General features: G+C 42.6%; 1 protein-coding gene across 1 annotated transcript in view; it reads left to right on the top strand.

Moving 5' to 3' along the window:
* pdzd8 (PDZ domain containing 8) overlaps positions 1–17,269 on the top strand; it is a 42,940-nt gene extending 25,671 nt beyond the window's left edge. The window contains exons 4-5 of the mRNA XM_032541945.1: positions 12,158–12,320; positions 12,419–17,269. Coding sequence (XP_032397836.1) covers positions 12,158–12,320; positions 12,419–14,778 — 2,523 coding nt within the window. The 3' untranslated portion in view covers positions 14,779–17,269. The remainder of the gene's footprint in view (positions 1–12,157; positions 12,321–12,418) is intronic.
* The last annotated feature ends 2,913 nt before the right edge of the window (positions 17,270–20,182 follow it).

Raw genomic sequence — 20,182 nt, 5'->3', positions numbered from 1 at the left:
TGGAGAAGCAGATCATACAACCACGCTGCAGAAGCTCCCACTATTCCTTCCAAATTACCAAAACAATCATAAAATACTGCAACATCTGAGGCTGCTGATCATGGTTTGGGTGTTCAGTCACATCTCGAAAACATTCAAGAGTCCTGTCCCCAGCTGTCACCTGATGTCACTGCACGCACGCACGCACGCACGCACGCACGCACGCACGCACGCACGCACGCACGCACGCACGCACGCACGCACGCACCAGTCAGACTTGGAGAGGAAGAACAGGTGATTTTATCATCACACATGCACACACACAAACCTCTCCGTCAGAGTGTTGTTTGATGTTCCACTCTGGGTGTCTTTGTGTCTTTAATCTGCCCCGGACACCCGATGAAAGACACTTGGTTGATACGCGCGCGCGCACACAAGCCAATATGTTTCATCATATTACCCCACCCTGCATAAAACAACAGATCCTCTTTTAGTGTACATGTTTTGGAAACACTTTTAATCGCAGTCTCATGCTCTGTAAAGATCTTTACATCTTGAAACTGGACAACGTGAAAAGAAACAGCATTGTTTGTCATGTCAACATGCACATCCAGCCCATAATCACATCGTTCCTTAGGGAGCCTATCAGCTTTGTCATTTTCATAACGCACACATTGACTTCTGACAGGTGACACATTCATCATTCAATTCCGCTTTGTCGTGCCAATTAAACGGCCCGTTCTAATGCTGTTTGACAACGGCTGGCCGCACAGAAAAAAGCAGATTAAAGACATGAGAGGTTGGTCCCACAAGCTGTTTGTTTCTAATTGCTTCTTCTATGGATCAATTCACCTCAGAGGAAGCTCAATAGACCAGCCGCTACGTGCATGACAGACGGAGCCACAGCCATATTACACATTTCTTGCTGTTTTCATTTGGGATTTATTTTTCTGATCCTATAAGCATGCTCTCTTATTAGAAAAGAAATGACCTGTTAGTCACTGCAGAGGGTCGAAATGACCACGCAGAACACCAAATAATGCCCCAATGATGAGTAGCCAGATTCAAACTGGAGATGTTTCTGACTCTAAATACAGTATTTGGAACAAGTGTAAATAATATGCTAGGATGAATATTTCTTTTCAATTTAGTCCATATGTATTGTGGAGCTTATGAGGGAAAGATGTAAACAAAAGATCATTTAGTATTGCTGGATATTTTCAGTGTTTCAGCCTTTCATTGTGCCATTTTACTTTAAAGTATTCAGATTTAAATATACAGAATATTTGTGGGAATCAACAGAACCGCAGCTTCAGTTAATGAAATGATTTTATTCAATTACAGTTATTTTAAGGGTCTGTCATTTTTAAAAGTTTACTGAAAAGAACTAACATGTCATTTGCAACAAATCACAGGGAAATGCTCTATTAAAAGCCATGTAAATATTTATTCATTCATTATTGAAAATGTCATTCTCCATATGTTGTGGTATGATTCTACATGTTTGCATATTGAGCGGACCTGTGCACTGACTAGCTAGGTTTCACTGGACAGTAATTGTTATCTTTTAAACTGGAAGTGAACCAGTTGGACATTGCCTTTCTTTCCCCTATACTTAGCACCAAAGAGTTAATGTCTTTCTGGGAAACTTCACATGAAATTAAAAGGATATTATCAGCTCGAAATATTAAGCGTTACCAAACTTTTCAGTATCCCCTGCACGTTGTTTGACCTTTTGATTATGTTCCTCAGAAGTCTCACAGAAAGTTTATGTTGGCTTAACAAAGTCCTTCTAACTGTTAACTGATGTATGTAATCACTGTGGATCGGACCGCTGCACGACGCAGGCTCGTCTGTTTTTCTTCTGCCGTGTCAGTGTTATTTAGAGTGATGGGAACCACTGAGTAGGTTTGCTGTTTGTACTCCTCCTTAACAAAAATTCTATTATATAGGATGTATTCTGCAGCAGCAGAGCCAAATGAAATAAAAGCATTTATTTTTGTCGTGCTCTTCCCTGACTCACTGAGGGATAAGGGTCTCTGTCACTTGGCTGTTTTGAATTAGGCCTGGGCAGTATATCTATATTTTAGCCTGTATTGATACACTTTCAAATGAAATATGGGATTAGACAATGGCGTTTATTTCAATATTGTTTAATGTTACCATACATGACCCATTTCTTCTGTAAAGCCGTGCCTGGGCATTGCATCTCTCCTCTCACTTTCTCACTGAAGCAATGCATCATCAAGACTGGGTTGTAGATGTTGATGCACAGTTAACCATATGCAGTGCACCCATCCATATGATCCACATTGCACACATCATTTGGGTGATATGACTGGAAGATGATTGCAGAAGTGACGCTGATCTGTGTTTTTCTTTATTATTTTTAAGGAAAAGGCAGAGCAGAGTCTGAAAACACATCCAGTGTGGCAGGGTTTACATTTTTATGATGTAAATTGAGGGAGCAAAAGCAGTATCGGCTCCAAATATCAGCTCAAGGAAAATTGGCAGCGCGTATCGGTCATCGGCTAAGGCTGATGGGAAAAACAAAATTGGTATCGGCACAAAGAAATCCATATCAGTCGATCCCTATTTCCAAGGGCCAGCAGCGACGTGATGTCAATCACCTGTAGCCTGTTAACCTATTGGCTGAAATTAGGGCAAATGTGAAATGAAGGATTAGTAAATGTTATTTGGTCAAGTGTTCAGATCGCTCCCTATTTGTTCCAAGAAACAAAATGACACTTTGGCAACACCAAGGTCTAAAGCAAGTAGTTGGCTCCCTGAGGAGGGAGATAGGCACAGTGTTTGCATATCAGACGCGTTTTGGTGTTCAAAGGACAGGAAAGACTGAAATGCCAACTTGATAACATGGAAAATGGTGTGTTGCTCATTTTAAAACCAACTGTAGTAGTTTTAGAATGTAGTTGTCATTTAATAAACTAAGCGGATATAACAGTCATGACAGATCATTATTTTTTGATGCCAGGACAATGACAGCTTCATAAAAGGACTGTGTGGGCGACCAAACCACTGTTGCTGTCTATACATGTGCAAATTAGGCAAAGCACCTTTTTGTTTGCCTGTGTCTCCATAACAACTCCTTTGTTCTTAAAGCTTTTGAAACCTGCTTCCTATGATAAAAAGGCAACTTGAAAATTCAGATTGAGCCACACAACAAACACAAGTGTAAAACTAAACTTCATAGTGATTTTACTCAATAAAGACATGCCATTCACTGCTGCATTGTTCACCCATCCATTTTTCTACGATATAATTGGGCTGAATTAGGTTGTGCCATTCTGAAAGAAGTATTGCGTCATTAATATCTGCCCATTATTCCATGTGTTTGTGTTCAGGTTCTTATATTTTCTGTATTGACATTGTATAAGATGGTGTTTGGAGGTGGTCAATGAGAAAATTATCATATTGAGTAAATCATAAACGGAGAAAAGAGTGTGAGTGAGTTACAGTGGTGTCACAAAAGCAACACTTAGAGTGAACTGCTATGATTGCTGTCTTTATATTGACTTAGCGAGCCATTGTAGGTTCATATTCGTTTTCTTTAATAGTGGTTGATCCAGAGTGTGCATTGCAACAACCCCCTAAAAACATAAAATACAATATATGCAATTAATCTCCATAAAATCTAGGGCAGGATAATTGCTGATGCAGGCTTCTCATTTATATATATATATATATATATATATATATATATATATATATATATATATATATATATATGGGTTCTTGGTTGGTCGGTCGTTCGTCTGGGTTTTCCCAGGCTGAAACCAAACTACAAAAAAGTGTCTATGTTCTGCCAAAGAAGAACAGAAACTTGATATTTTTTTGCCATTTAAGTGACCAACCCGAGTTGTGAGGCTGTCTGATCATAAACTATCATGTGTTTGCTGACTGAGAATATCATTTTCCTGCCCCATTCGTTAGAAAACATCAGTGTGCGTTGGATTTTCTAGCCCTGTATGTTCTAGCTGGGTAGCGGTTGGATACTATCGCTACTGGACATTAAAAAAACATAATGCTTCAATACTCTTATCTAATCACATCACTATGTGTATCACCTTAATTAGGGATACTGCTACCTGGGCTTTAGGGATCGGCCCATACCGAGCACCAATCTGACACCAGTGTTTCAGTAATACGCCGTATGCCTCGCTGGGGGGAGCTCCCTGGGGTCTGAACGTGCAGAGAAAACACCAGGCTGGACTTTAACATCCTTTTTCTAACTCTGTAAAACAAAATGTAACTAGCAAGTAACAAATAAAGTAAATAAAATACAATTAAATGAATTAAATACAGTACATCTGCACCATTGTCATGCCTTAATATGACGGGGTGCTTATTCTTGGTGATTTTAATATTCATGTACAGTACGTTGTCCAATCCCCTCACTTCTCATTTTGCAGATCTTAATTTTATTCAACGTGGTGCTCAGTTTGGTAGATATGCCTGGAACTGAACATGTAGCGGTTGTTTATGCAGCTCATACAGCGCTGGCTCTGAAGTTAAATTCTCTGCTGCTTTTATTTCAGCATCCTGCAATTCCCCTATATCTCCTCTAAATCCAGATGCACTGGGAAATTCACTTAAAGATCAGTGCCTGTCCATCCTCCACCAAATTGCAACATTTAAAAGTAGGAAAGAAAAATCAAATGATCTTCCCTGGCTGATTGATCCTGATCGAGCCCTCAAAGACTAGAAAATCTGAACGACTAATTAAAATATGGCCTTAACACCCACAGCACCCCAATCGTAACTAACCAGAAAGCAGTTTGGGATTGAGAGCTTGACCCAAATATTCAATGATATGGCATTCAAAATCTTATTTTTCTTTATTATAATTGCTAATTAATTCTTACACTCAAACCTCTAACAGAAACTGTGACATTGTGTTTGAGAACACGTACTACAGACTGTGCGTCATGGTTAACCAGCGTAATAAGTACCCATGTAAACACCTGAGCATGTACTGGCCATGCACCCCACCCCTCAGCCCACTCCCCCCCCCATCACCACCGGGGCTGCTAATTGGATGTGGCAGGGAATTGCTGCGCACTTGCCTCGCAGCGACTTGTACCCTATAACCATACACAAATCGATCTGACATGTGGTATTAGATTAAATTACCAAGCAGCGCAGTGACAGGGAAAAGGATTTGCTCAACCCCCCACCTCTCTGTCTCACACACCCTCCCAGACCTGCTGGAGAGCAGAGGGATGTTCAGCCAAGCAACAGGAGATGCTGCTCCATCCAAGCTGGGCTTTAAAACCAGCCTGCAGCTAGCCACCTCCCTGTAAATCGGGTTCAGTATACACATAGCCCTCTGATGACTTCTCCCATGGAGGCCAGTTTAACCCATCCCACTCAAATGTATGTGCACGTTAACAAGTATGGCAGAATTAATAGACAACATTAGTTGTTCTAAATCGCAATGTAAATTACAGTTGGTGGAAAGATGACCTCCTGTAAGCTCAGAGCTGCAGCAGACAAGGTGAGGCGATGTTATATGAGGATGTAGTAACCCACAGCTCCTGTCAGGCACGCACTCCGCTCAGTCAGCAACACTCCAACCATATCTGAATGTGGTTTAGAAAAGTATTGCTAGGGCGCTTTGCTGATACGGTTTGTGCAGTTGGCCCCCCATTTTCTTTTTAGCTGATATTGTCTGTTTTCACTCATTCACCATTCCTTGTACAATAAACACTAAGTAGTTTCCTATATAAAGAGCAGTACATTGAGTCTGGAATGTTTTAAGGGCGCTATAGCATACATTTCATACTTTAAATTTGAATTTTGTTAGAGCACCTCCTTTATGCAAACTGATTTTAGATTTCTAGAGAAGAACAGGGATATGTTTTAAAGTCTAAATGCTTGCACAGTATCTGGATGGAGCCTCTCTCCAGCTTGGTACACATTCAAACACACCAGCTATTTCAATTTGAAATCCAGATTTACAAGGACAAAGTAAAATGTTTTGAGGAAGTACATGAATCTGTTTCATCGAGTAGATTTTTGTGTGTGGTACCCCATTTGTGAGGAAGCCCATGCTATGTCAAAGTTAACAGCTATAATAATGTCTTTTATCATAATTCAGGGATCAAAGGAAGACTTGTTTTGGTCTTGGAGGTAAAAGAGAGAACTTTAAAGCAGTGCCATTAGAACATATTAACCTTTCATTTGTCCTCGGTGGCAGTGCAGATAAGAGAGAATGGATTTGCTGAAATAGAAAGTGAATTGCTCCATTTACATCTGGCCGGTCGGGGTTGCTATGTTCTTTGTTTGTCTTTTCTGCTCCGAGACGAGGAAGCAGAGCTGCTGGTTGTCATTAACAAGGTTAGTCCAGTTACTGCTGCTCTGCTCGGAGGGAAGGCTCCTCGACACAACAAGTCTCGGGGAAGGGAAGAAAGGAGTCATAGCTCACTTTTTATTAGTGTGTTTAAGCACCAAACAACATCATAATTGTAAACAATAGTTTCAGACGGGATATTATTTCATTAACCACAGCCCCCCGGTTCATAAAACAACCAGTTTCATAAAGTGTACTGTAGTCTGGGTTGGGGGTTTTAATCACTGACCTAACCCCAATTTGATTCTTTAATTTGGCAATTTGATTCAACAGTGAAAGTTTTTTTTCTTGATTCCAGTCAAAAAATATTCAGAAATGTGTGCGAGAATATACTTGACCCCTAAAGGAGCCATCCACATGATTTGAAGTGATGACATCCTGTCACCTTCCCCTAAAAGGAGAGGGAGAGAGGGAGAGAGGGAGGGAGAGAGAGAGACCGACCGTCCGACCCGTCTCTTGAGTTCAGTAGAGCAGGTTCTAGAAGAAGTATATTTCAGGCTGTAAGATGTCATGTTCTATTCTCCAGTTCATGAAAGAGTTTCAGTGTCTACCTTTTATACATAGTGTTTTACAATCTGTTAAATGCCTTGGAGTTGATTGTTGAACTAAAGAAATTTCTTAAACAGGCTTTGTTGTCTCATGCAAAATGGTAAATGAAATTCTGTTTTAACTGATGGTAATGATAGCCAAGACGTTAATGTAAAACCCAGGTTGTTGTTCAAAGAAAAGTAGTCCTATCACTTGAGTTTTGAATGCGCTGACATATAATTAGGAACACATGAGTGTCTGTGACTGTGCATATAGTGCTGGGCAAATTTGTGTAAAAGGGAGATTGCCACTATTTGCACTTCAGAAGAATAGACTCGCATGCTCACCTTTTGTAAATCTATTGTAGGCACAATGGACACATTGCAGCCACTGGTGCAGCTGTACACACACAGCTCAGGTTAGGGACGTTCAGCATCTGCATTCACCTTTCAGCAGTTCTTACTCAGAGGGCAGACTACAGCTGCCCTGACGGTCTGTCTGGGGATCTTAAGTAGCCCGGCAGAAGCTGGCCCACTTAGCACTGGCATCAGGATCTGAAGTTCCCACCTGCCATGTTCCAAATGCCAGTGAAATATTGAATGGATAAATAAGTAGAGATGTTCTAATATATACGTGATATGATATTGTTGATATTGGTATAAGAACAACTGTAAATATGCAGGGCGATCAACTCTGGTTGGTAGCTTTTTCAGACAGTAGCATGGGACATTGGACTTACATATTAATGTTTTTTTCAGAAATGGTTTTGAAATAAGTTATTATTGTTGTTTAATCCATCCGTGTCCCTCAATGCTTTTGTAAATAGAAAACCAAACTCTACCATTCTTGGATCCACATGACCAACTTGACAATATGGCCACTATTTGTGTTGATAAGAACTATTTTCATTAAGAATAACAGCACATTTAACATCACAATTTACCTGAGTCCAAATGGACTGTCTGGATTTCTGGATGTCTGGATGTGTGTATGTTTTTATGTCTGTCTGGATGTGTGTGTGTTTGGATGTTTGGATGTCTGGATGTTTGTATGTTTTTATGTCTGTCTGGATGTGTGTGTGTGTATGTCTGTATGTTAGTCTGTCTGTATGTATGTCTGGATGTATGTCTGTATGTCTGTCTGTATGTCTGCATGTGTGTATGTGTGTATGTCTGTCTGTCTGTCTGTCTGTGTGTATGTCCGGATGTATGTCTGTCTGTATGTTTTTATGTTTGTATGTCTGTCTGTATGTCTGTCTGTCTGTCTGTCTGTCTGTGTGTATGTCCGGATGTATGTCTGTCTGTATGTTTTTATGTTTGTATGTCTGGATGTCTGTCTGTATGTCTGCATGTCTGTCTGGATGGATGTCTGTCTGTGTGTATGTCTGTATGTCTGGATGTATGTCTGTCTGTGTGTTTGTATGTCTGTATGTCTGTCTGTCTGGATGTGTGTATGTTTGTATGTCTGGATGTTTTTATGTCTGTCTGTATGTATGTTTGTCTGTGTGTATGTCTGGATGTATGTGTGGATGTCTGTCTGTCTGTCTGTCTGTGTGTATGTCGGGATGTTATTTCTAGAAAGGTTTGGATAGGACTGTCCAAACCAGTTACTGAATGGCTTCTTGTGTTGCTAATCCTAATGTTACAGATGGTTTCTTCTGCTGTTAACAACAGATGTTTGGTAATTTAATGTAGAATCAGTTGATTATCAAAATTGATTATTGCTTTATTGACCAATTGTTTTGAATCTTATAACTCTAATTGCCAAGAACAAGGGCACATGCGCCAGAAGGGCTTGCTCTAGGGTTTTTCATTTAATGAAAACATGTAAGAATGTTTTAAGAATATAAAAGTGGCATATGTAAAAATCTATCATCTATTTCGTTTTTGTGTTTTATACTATAAAAAGCATGTTAATATCTCCAGTGTGATTTCTGAAACTGAACATGTTTTGAAGGCTACTCATGTAGTTGTTTGCGTGGTTTACACATTTTACTAATTATGAAGATTATCTGGGTGAAATACTCACAGGTAATTTGTCCTGTATTTATCTTCAGAATTGCTGTGTAACGATGCTTTTTGTGAGTTCCAAAGTTTTGTTAAATTTAACATTTGACGTCATTTCAACTGTAAAAACTACGACTGAGATTAAATATGGTGTCTCCTGAATGAGGGCTGACAAAAATATAGAACATAATATACAATCTTACCAGTATTTAGAGAGACTGATGATTTCATGCAGTGCAATAAAGTTTGAGATTATGCAGTGGGGAGAAAGCTTGGCAGACTTCCATTCAGTACACTCAGCGACTGCTTTTTAATGCAAATATCTAATCAGCCAATCCAACCATGTAGGCGCTGTGGAAGACGGCTGCCTCTCCAGTAGCTCTCCGGTTTTCTAGCTCTTTTTTACTTATTCGAGTGCAGTCTCTCTCCTACTCTCCCCTACTATCTCCTATTTTTGTCTACTTTGTTGTGTGGAGACTTTCTTTCTCTCTCCCACCTGCCTGCTGTTTTCCTGGGAAACTTTCGAAATGGAATTGATCATGCGGTCACTCAGCGCTATTGGAAAGTTTTTCTCACCCAAGTGTGCTTCACCGGGTGGAACATACGCTGCGGGCTACACTCGCGATTCTTGGGAGAATTGGCGAGCGGTCTGCTTGGATGTTCTGAACGTGGGAGCTGTAGAAGATTTGTGGATAATTGGAATTCTGCTGGGAGGTTTTTTTAGCCATGGGACTTGGAATCTCCCTAAATCATCGTGAAATTGGTAGGGCAGCAGCCACTAAATTTGCCTCAATGCTGTCTGGGGAATTAAAAAAGGGTTGAATGTATTGGACGAGGAGCTGAAGGTTTTACATCAGAGGACTGATCAGACCGGTGAACTGTCTCATAACATCTCAGACCGGGCTGTGGAAGCGCAGAGATGGATGGATGCCATCGGGGCTCAGTCAGTGGACCTGCTTTGTGCAACCACCGGACTGACAATGAAGATAGGGGAACTGTCGAAAACAATACATGAATTGGATGCACGGATGACGCTGAGGATGAGAAAATTTGATGGACACAGATTCGGACAAACACCACCGAATCGACCTAAATTGGATTTAAACTGACTGTCTTTTTTTGTCCCCCCCCCCCCCCCCCCCCCCCCACCCCTTCACCCGTCCGGGAAAACAACCTGCAGCTGGCCTCTCCTCCTGTGCTGTCTTTATCTCTCCCAAGGACAAGGCCAAACTGAACTGAACTCCTGTAACAACAACACAGACAGTCTGCCGCCTCACACCTTATCACACACACACACACACACACACACACACACACACACACACACACATACTCACATACACACCCCGTCCCTATCCCCACCCGCCTCCAAACTGACTGCCTCGGGGACCTTCTTTTTGTGTTTCTTAACCCCCCACCCCAGTCACCTCAAATAATCCCTTCATGTAACCACATGTACTGTGTGTTGTCCTGTGCATCATTGTATTACTTTGTGTTTATTGTATTCTTATTTTTTCTCCTTCATATGCTGTATCGGATGCTGGTAACTGTAATTTCCTTGCGGGAGTCATCCCAAAGGGATTAATAAAGCTAAGTCTAAGTCTAAGTCAATTCACACAGGGTCGAAAGCATTATAGAGGGTATATTTGTCATTATTTTATGATTTATCTAATTTCCGACGTGCTTTAATCTGTACATTAACACGGCAGCTTTGTTTAGTTAAGCATTCATTTTGTTTCTTGTACTGTACCAGAGTGCAGAAAACAAAAAAACTACATGAATGAGCTGTACATCATTGTTAATATACATAGGTGTAGAGGATTAGGGGATCAGGGCCCCCCGCCCCCCCACCCCAGTGCCAGCTTGTATAGATCATCTGCTTGTTCTTGGCCAGCCCTAACTCAATTACTGCCTTCCTCCAGAACCGTAACAAATGGCAGCCGGGGAAATTACAGTCATTCGTCTCCGTCTATCCATGTCATGTCAGCCCTCCTCTTTCTGTTAAACCATTACACCTGTACCATCTTCATCCTTTTTCATCTCCTCCTCTTCCTCCTCCACCTCCTTTGGACTAGCCTTTTCTCTGTACCAGGAAATATCTACCATGTACGTATGTATCTGGTAAGCTTACAATCTCCACCATTCAGTTTGAAGTGCACGGGTTTGCCTACACCGCTGATTATCAGCACAGGTGACCCGAGTCTCTCGGTTCTGTAAATGCTCTTGTCATTTGATAGACGACCTGTCAGGCTTAAAACAGGTCACCACTGCATCACAACAGGTGTGCTGTGGGGTATGTGACTTGGACTGTGTGGCTGTTATTACAGCAGCCATGGGGGGGGGGGGGCTTAATTGCAGCTCTCTCTCTTGCCACAGAATTGCCACTTTCAGTTTGAGTCTCTCATCAAAGGGCTGAAGGCAGATGTCAGTGTTGAAGCATTTGTCAGTTTACGGTCTATTCTCATTGTTCCTATTCTGGACTGTAAAGATTGGCAGTACCTGTTAGTTCTTCATGTTCTCTACCTTCAACATGAAGAAATACTATACTTTATACTTAGACTTGAATTTTTAAACTGATCTATTTAGTACGTGTGTGTGTGTGTGTGTGTGTGTGTGTGTGTGTGTGTGTGTGTGTGTGTGTGTGTGTGTGTGTGTGTGTGTGTGTGTGTGTGTGTGTGTGTGTGTGTGTGTGTGTGTGTGTGTGTGTGTGTGTGTGTGTGTGTGTGAAGAAGTGTTGTAAGTGCCCGCCTGCCTTTCTGAATACTTCTCCTTGTCAATCACTTTTTAAATCTTTGTTCCTGTGGTGTTTTCATTTTATCCTGGTTGTTGTGGTAACCCTGGTGTAACAACTCAAACGATTTGGACCATCTTATAGATAACCATAGATAATACTTTTATAAACATTACCATATTACGTTTTTCAAAATGCAATAATTATATAAATGACTGTGATGATATTAATCATACAATATTACAACCACCCTTTAAAAGTCCTCTCTACCAAATAGTCTTTCAAAACACAGTATGCTCAAATCTCTTTTATCTTTTAATGTCTAAAATACTCATAGGATTATCCATAAATATAAGAAATAGAAGTAAGAAACGCTCAGAAAAAAGTTACAGAATTTGCTGCTTTTTAGTAAAAAAGGGAGATTTACTGAAAGCTCTCCTCTGAAGATCATTTAACCTTTAGATCATGGATGATGTTCTTGCACACTACAGTCCTTCCACTGCATGATGTCATACATTTTTTCTTGTTGCATGTTTTCATCAGACGGAGGTTATCAAGGGGCCTTGTGGGAGTGTGGGGATGACGTTCCGGCACGTCCCCGCCAGCGAGGGGGATGCAGTGCACGTCAGCATTGAGACAGTCACCCCCAACTCCCCTGCTGCCTTGGCAGACCTGCAGAGGGGGGATCGGCTCATCGCCATTGGAGGTTTGATGTGTTTAATTATTGTTCAGCAGAAAATTTTGAAACTGTCAGTTATTTGCATTACTGATTGAAAACCTTTTTCTGTTCTTTACTTTTGAAAGGTGTCAAAGTGACATCCTCAGTCCAAGTGCCCAAACTGTTGAAACAGGCTGGAGACAGAGTGGTGGTACTCTATGAGAGACCGGTTCGTCACCAGACTCCCTCTTTTGGAAGCCTTGGAACTCTTCAGGAAGGGTTTGGGCCGCTAGAGGAAACTGGTTTTATTCCTCAGCCAGGGGGTTATGAAGAAGACCCAGCCCCCATCACCACCCTTTCTGACACACCCGACAGCAAAGACATGGACTCTGAGTTTGAAGAGTTGATTGTGGACTCCAAACAGAGCCAGGCTAGTGGCCCTAACAGCAGCACCACAAATACCAGTGATACTAAGGAGGATTCCTTACTTACAGTAAACCAAAGCCCCAAAAGGACTGTGGCCAACTTGGCCTCTAAGCCCCTTGGTACCATATCCCCCATTCTTAACCGCAAGTTAAACCTGGTGGGTCTCCAGTCACCACTAAAGCCCCATCCCAAAGAATCACCAAAGCCCTCACCACATAAGACCTGTAGTGATTCAGTGGAGGTTCTGCAACGCCCCACTGTCCCTCCCCCACCTCCACCTTCTCGCCCCCCAGTGCCACCAAGACCTCAGATAAGGTTGACATCAGCCTCATCAGAAACCAGTCTTTTGGAAGGCGTTGATTCTGTTACAACTACCAATACCACTGTGGTGCTTCCTACCGTGACTACCACCGTCAGTGCGTCTGAAAAATCTCCAGAAAAATATCCTTTCCCTGGAGCCAACGAGGACAAAGCCGGCACTGAGAAGATATGTGTCAAACAGACTGAGGCGAAGCAGTCTACCAGGCCGGCAGAGTCCAGTGAAGACCTGCCTCACCCGTCAACTGTGACCAGCAGCAGCAAAGCCGATCAAGCTAAGGAAAAGGCTTCAGAGAGCTCCTGCAACACACGGGACAGTCTAGAGGACCACTCTCTCTGGGAATCCCCAGAAACCATGTTTCGTAACAAGACAGCACGTTGGCCCAAGGCCTCTGTTGTGTTCGAGGTGGAGAGCAACCATAAGTACCTTAATGTGGCCCTTTGGTGCAAAGATCCCTTTAAGCTGGGCAGCTTGTTGTGCCTGGGCCATGTCAGCCTCCAGCTGGAGCATGTAGCCCTGGAATGCATGGCCACATCTTCAGCAGAGTACCAGAGCACCTTTAGGTTAGGGCCTCCAGAGCCCAGAGCTAATGTCAGCCGCACTGCTCTACGCAGCCTCGGCACCCACAAGGGCTTTAATGAGAAGCTGTGTTATGGAGATGTTACTCTCAACTTCTGTTACTTAGCTGAGGGTGAGTTAGAGTATCAAGGAGGGCTGGCAGAAAAAGAGCGGGAGGGCAGTCTTCATGATGAGGATCTAAGGGAGAGGGAGCACATCCCCACTGCACAGCGGGATGACTTGGCCTACGGAACCTTGCAGTTGGTGGAGGTTCGTCACAACTTTCAGGACACCCAGTTCCAAAACCCCACGTGGTGTGAATACTGCAAGAAGAAGGTTTGGACCAAGGCAGCCTCTCAATGTATGATCTGCGCCTACGTTTGCCACAAAAAGTGCCAGGACAAGTGCCTCACTGAAAATCCCTTCTGTGTGGCAGCAACTGAACGTCGCGGAGCCGACCCTGAGGCCAAATCGACCATTAACCGGGCCACCACTGGCCTAACTCGGCATATCATCAACACCAGCTCCCGCCTGCTTAACCTCCGCCAGGTGCCCAAAACTCGGCTGGTTGAGCAGGTGGCTGACGTGGTGCCTGGAGCGGTGGAGCCCTCACCCAAGCATACCCCCAACACTTCAGACAATGAGAGCAGCGACACTGAGACCTACACCAGTGGCGCCAGCCCCTCAAAGCAGCCCATCGGCACTGGTGGCAGCAGTAAACTTGTACGTAAGGAAGGTGGTTTGGATGACAGTGTGTTCATTGCTGTGAAGGAGATAGGCCGTGACCTGTACCGGGGGCTGCCCACAGATGAGCGCTCCCAGAAGCTTGAGTTGATGCTGGACAAGCTGCAGCAGGAAATTGATCAGGAGTTGGAGCACAATAACGCTCTTCTGCTGGAGGAGAGGGAGGCCACAGATGTCCGGCGCAAGGCCCTAATTAGTACTGCCCTGGCCAAGTCTGGGGAGAGACTCCAGGCCCTCACCCTGCTGATGATCCACTACCGGGCAGGCATTGAGGACCTGGAGTCTGTGGAGAGCACTTCTCCTTCAGAGCAGCAAGGCTTTAAAGGCAAAGGAGAAGGCCTTGAGGAAGAGGCCCTGATGGGGGCAGAGGTCTATGACAGTGACATATGTAGCCCTGTGGAGGTGCAACTGCTGGATGACATCACGGAGGAGCAGATCTGTGTGGAGGCGCTCCACTGAATAAAATGAGGAACATGTGGTTTGGGCTCAAGGCTCCCAACAAAATAGTTTGTTTTTGAGAACGGGGAATTTCAGCAGTCCATTTAAAAATAATGGGTATGTTGGGGTCCAGTGTTGAATTCACATGTTTTTAAATTTTTACATGAAAAAGAAAGAATGGGTGATGGAATGTCCTCCCTAAGGATTCATGTTATTGATGTTTAATTTGCACAATGTGATGCCGTTTCCATGCTCTTGGTTTTCAAAGGGAAGCTTGAGAGCTTCGATATTATCTGGCCTCATTAGTGCTGCATGTGTATCCTCCAGTTCTGTTTTTCTGTGGCTTCATAATGTCATTGTAAGCATTTAATTCAGTTTGCTTTCTTGTCTGTAACTGCTTTAACATAAGGACTTAAGAAAATGTGCACATTTCTGTGGTCTACTTGTCTAATTCATCTTAACTTTGGGGAAGGAAAATCATTTTTCAGTATATGTTTTGCTGCGAGCAAGAAGCCCATATCGGGTGAAATAATAGAGTCAATAATGGTGTCAAAACAAAGCAAGCGGTCATATGTATCTTTAGTTTTCAGCACTTTTTTACAGTAATATAATTGGATTTAAGTAATGACCCGTTGCTCACAGCACTCTTTTGGGACTTCAGCAGTGGAGTCTTCGATATAGTTTGCCCCGTTCTTTTGGTTTATTAGTTATTGGTTAGGTCAAACATGTTTTATCATTTAACCCAACGTTTTCAATTCCCTGAGAGTGTGTTCCAAGGTAATTGTTCTCTCTCTCTCTCTCTCTCTCTCTCTCTCTCTGTGTGTGTGTGTCATTAATAATTCATTTAATGGGCAGTTTCTTCCCATTATATTTGTACAGACTCTTATTCCCCTACCCTCTTATGTTACCGTCTTCGGTGTGTGTGTGTAAATGATTTCCATGCTTCAAGGAGTTATGATTTAATTTATTGCAGGTCATTTGCCTTTATGAGTTGTTTCCATGCCCAGATGAATGTATGTCCCGCCCCTCTGAGTTGTTGGTGTGTCCAGCTGTTTTGCACGGCCTTCCTCCATTTCCTCGCTACACATCGAGCATTACTGTAGCCTGTTACATTGATCCTATCATAACCAGCTACTCAGCCAAAATGCTATGCTATCTGTTAGACCCTCAGAGAGCCACTGGACAAAATGGTTTGTGAGGCGGGAACATCTTTCTATCTTTAATTGTCAAGAGATTATCTCCCTTACATATGTTATGAAAAATCTACCTGAAAACACCAAACATTTTCTAACCCTATATAGGTGGTGATGTCCTTTTCTTTGTTGATTGTGATTGGTATTTAGCCAGTTGGTGCCACATCACATATTTCCAGCACAAATCCAAATGAGTTTGTTAGTGTGTACTCGGTGAGATTGAGGGCTTTTAAAACTATCAACAGCAGTCAGCAGCTTGGGGACATTCAGCATGCAGACAGGGGAACGCCGTTAACAGACGTACCAGTACAGGCCAGAGTTAAGGTAGAGTAGATTATATCATAAAACGGGACCCAGCAGGTCCAGTTGGAGTAATAGGTCGCTGAGTTGGAAGGCTTATCAGACCGTAGAAGGCAACACAGCGGGAATACTACAAGGAAGGATACCAAAAAGCAGGACGGTTATCTCAAAAGCAATCATTTTATCTTTGGTCCAACACAGAAATATGCTGTTGATGTTAGAGTAATCTACCAGGAAGGCCCCACAGCGCCATGGGGGGGTGTCCATCCATTTCTCCAACTGTTACCGACAATCCGACAGCACCACTTTACATAGCAACGCAATGTTTTTGCGTTTGACTCATTATAGCTAGCTCGTACTTGGAGATTAGTGTTGGGCATCGTTTTGAATTTTAAAATTGGATTTAGAATTCGGATTCAAGACATTCTCCAGTTTCATTCTCTGACGGCTGGAGTGCTTATTTAACAGATCGTTGTTTTATTTCAATTCAAGTCTGATTTATACTCATACCGTGCTCCACGGCTGCAACACAGTGGTGGTTGGAAACAAAACTTACGCATGTTCAAGATGGAACAGATGATCGGGTTCGAAACCAAATTGTCCAAAAGATTCCAGTTTAAAAAAGAAAAAAATTATCATTTTTGAAACAAGTTGGAACCTGTTCTCCAGTCCTCCTGGAGATCCCGGTGGTATGGTGATGGTGATGAACGTATGAGTGTGTACACGGATGACCTCCTTCACTTCTAAATCTGCTGTTGTGAACATGGAAGGGACTGAAGTAAAAACACTTTCAAAACATAATAGCCTGTAATGTAGTCTAAATAGTTTTTATATTTGCAGTATCATGTTTCGCTCACAGCGTCCCATGTACCGGGCGTTAGGATCCACTGCATCAGGGCTAGGATTCCACTTTTATTCAGACATCTTTAGATATTCCTGCATACAAGTACAAGCTGATGGAAGATTCAACACGTACAAAAATAAAAAGACGTCACCCAAAATGCATTTTTCCTTCAATGTAACACAGCTCCAAAAGGACTAGCCCGAGCTAATGGAGACATAGAAGTAATCAGCCCAAGTCCGAGGAAGCAAGGACCCATTTCCTGTTTCCTGTTCTCTGTGTAAGACATGTTGCTCCTGTAGATCATGGCTTGCTGGCTGCTATACTTGTCAATCTCTCTGTCTCTGTATATTCAGATTTTTTGTGCAATATTTTTGTAGGAAATGAAGCTGATAATCAGGAATGAATCCCCCTGTCTGTGATTTTGGTTCTTTTTTCTTGTAGTCTGTGTTCCCATCCGCCTTGTAGTGTAACCTGAGGGTTCTTGGTGACCAATGAGAACCTGGGGGGGGGGGTTGGTCTGAGAGCGCTGCTGCTGCTGCTGCTACCAACTCCTAGTCTCAGCCCCAGACCTACCATACGTCTGCACACCGTGGCTTTCAGCAGGCCGACATGCTGTTGGTTTCTTGTGTTCTGTGTATGTGAGGGGTGTTGTACACAGTTTTCAAAAGGCTCATGTGATGAAGCTTTATTGTACATAACCTAATAAACAAGCTTAAATAACTTCCCGTCCCTCTACTTTGTGGTCTATTCAGCGCACACAGAAGAACAATCTGAGATCCAAAGGAAACCTGCATTTTTCTTTCAAAATTTTTGGATTTTGGATTTTTTGGTCTGATTGCTCAGTGCCATAGGCGCCGATACGGTATTTTTCTATATGAGACAAAACAACAAATTATCCATGCATTTATAGGTAACAAAGCTCTAGGATCTTTCCTCTCCTCTCGGTCACGTTGGATTCAGAGATCAACACAAGCAGTGTTCTCCATGCTGGGTTCATGTGTAGAGCCCCTGGTGAGACCTGGAGCAAAGTCTCATGTTATGTCGAGTCTTCTTAGTGTTTTAAAAATGGTGATTTTGATGCTATTATAGTAGCGCCCTTAGCACTTCCATTCAAAAGGCCATTTGACCCAAAATCGAAAATATGGTAAATCTTAAAAGTGGCGATCCGTCCTAATTATGCTTTTTAATGACAGTTTGACTCGTTACATTCACAAAAAGACCCAAAGGTTGCAATTTGGCCAGAATTACACTTTAAATGATGTCATGTCCCATTTTCCTACTTGGCACTGCAGCCCCCCCCCCCCCCCGCACTCCTAGCTCAACAAATTGTTGAAAATGTCTAGCATTATACTTCATATATTTGAGTACATTACATCAGAATACATCATATTTCCCTTCAGTGATTCTGGTGGCGCTGCCTGTTGCTATAAGATCCAGATCGGGTTGTCCGTGGCGAGGGAAAGAAGGGAAGGTATTGTGTGAGCATCTGCAAAGTAATTGAAGCCCTAAGGACAGGCTGATTACAGTGTCTGCTCCTACATTTCCCCGTCATGGCAACTCATTCTGCTGTCAACAGCCAACCAGCGCAAGCAGTCAGCATCAGCAAACACGTTCTTATCTGGTGGATATTTCCAGCAGGTCCTGTACACGCCAGGGTTTACCCTGCACCACCTGAACCGAATGAATGGAACTCAAAGACACATCTAATCATTGTTCTGTACATGGACGTCTTAGGAAATGTTGTCCTTTAGCTTTTTTGACTGTTATTGATTTATTATCTGTTCTATCTTTTCCAATGTTTTAGACACACATATGGTAACAGTCCAAAATGATGTGAGAAAGAGACAACCTGACTACAAAGAGACCAGAACACCCCCACAGAAAGCACAGATGACGAAAAGGAGACACAAGACAACTGCTGATGCAAAAAAACAAACATAAGAAAGACAAAAGAGGCAAAATCCCACAAAGAGACACTACCACTTTTTAGTATGTCATATTTTCTTGAGGAAGGACACCTAACCCCCCCCCGCCACACTCACTCCCCTACGTCTTCCATAAAGCTGGAGAAACTGCGTGTTCCTCCTCTGTTCACTCCAAACATCATGTCAATAACGGGAGAACATGAAATCAAAGAGATCCCACACTGGCATGTCCCTATGTTTGGGAACGTGTCCAACGGAGACTACTCCAACAGAGTAGTAGTAGTAGTATTTGGTGGCTCAACTCAGACCAGCCAGTCTGTTGACTATGATTTTGTATATCATTATATTATGTCACCACTTTATTAAAATCCAATACAGTCCAGAACAGTTTCCACAGCCCATTAGCAAGTTTCTGAGGAAATCCAAACCACTACATGTGACAACATTTTGAATATTACAGTACTGCATATTAAACATAAATTAACATAAGACACATGACAGGAATCTTCATCAAACAGAAGAATGATGTCCAAAGGGTTGTGAGACGCAGAGCTGCACCAGAGGCACCAACATCCTACCGTTCATCCAGTAATGTTTATCCCGGAGGAGTAATCTCATTGGTTGAGTTAAAGCCCAGGGGGCGGAGCCTAATAGGCATTGGCTATCTTTTTACAGATTTTTGTGTGGCATGTTTATTATGAAGACATGAAAGGGGAGAAAGAGGGGGAAGGACATGTGGCAAAGGTCGCCGGTCGGAGTCGAACCTTTGGCCGCCGCGTTAGGGACTGAGCCTCTCTATGTGGGTGCGTGCTCCACCAGGTCAGGTACCCAGGTACCCAGGCATTGACTATCTAACTAGACACAAACAGAGCCCAAATATTAGTTAACATATGTTGAATGGTTATTATATAATAAGAGGAAATGTATGTTACTGTTTTAGTTACTGACAAGAAATGATGCAATGTTTACATTTTAAAAAGCTTTTCCACAGCTGACATTTAGACACATCTGAGAAAATATTATTAATAAATGGGATGTGGCCTATCTAGACAAGATAGGCCAAAGGTGGAGGACAATGGGATGGAGAAAGGCGAAGGGAAGTGGCTGTTACAATATTTAACAAGATATTATTTATTATGTAGAATCACTTATCAGGTGTGAGT

The sequence above is a fragment of the Etheostoma spectabile genome, chromosome 17, assembly GCF_008692095.1.
Source record: "Etheostoma spectabile isolate EspeVRDwgs_2016 chromosome 17, UIUC_Espe_1.0, whole genome shotgun sequence".
Taxonomy (NCBI): Eukaryota; Metazoa; Chordata; class Actinopteri; order Perciformes; family Percidae; genus Etheostoma; species Etheostoma spectabile.
The sequence above is the reverse complement of the archived record's forward strand: the minus strand, read 5'-3'. Positions and strand labels throughout refer to the sequence as shown.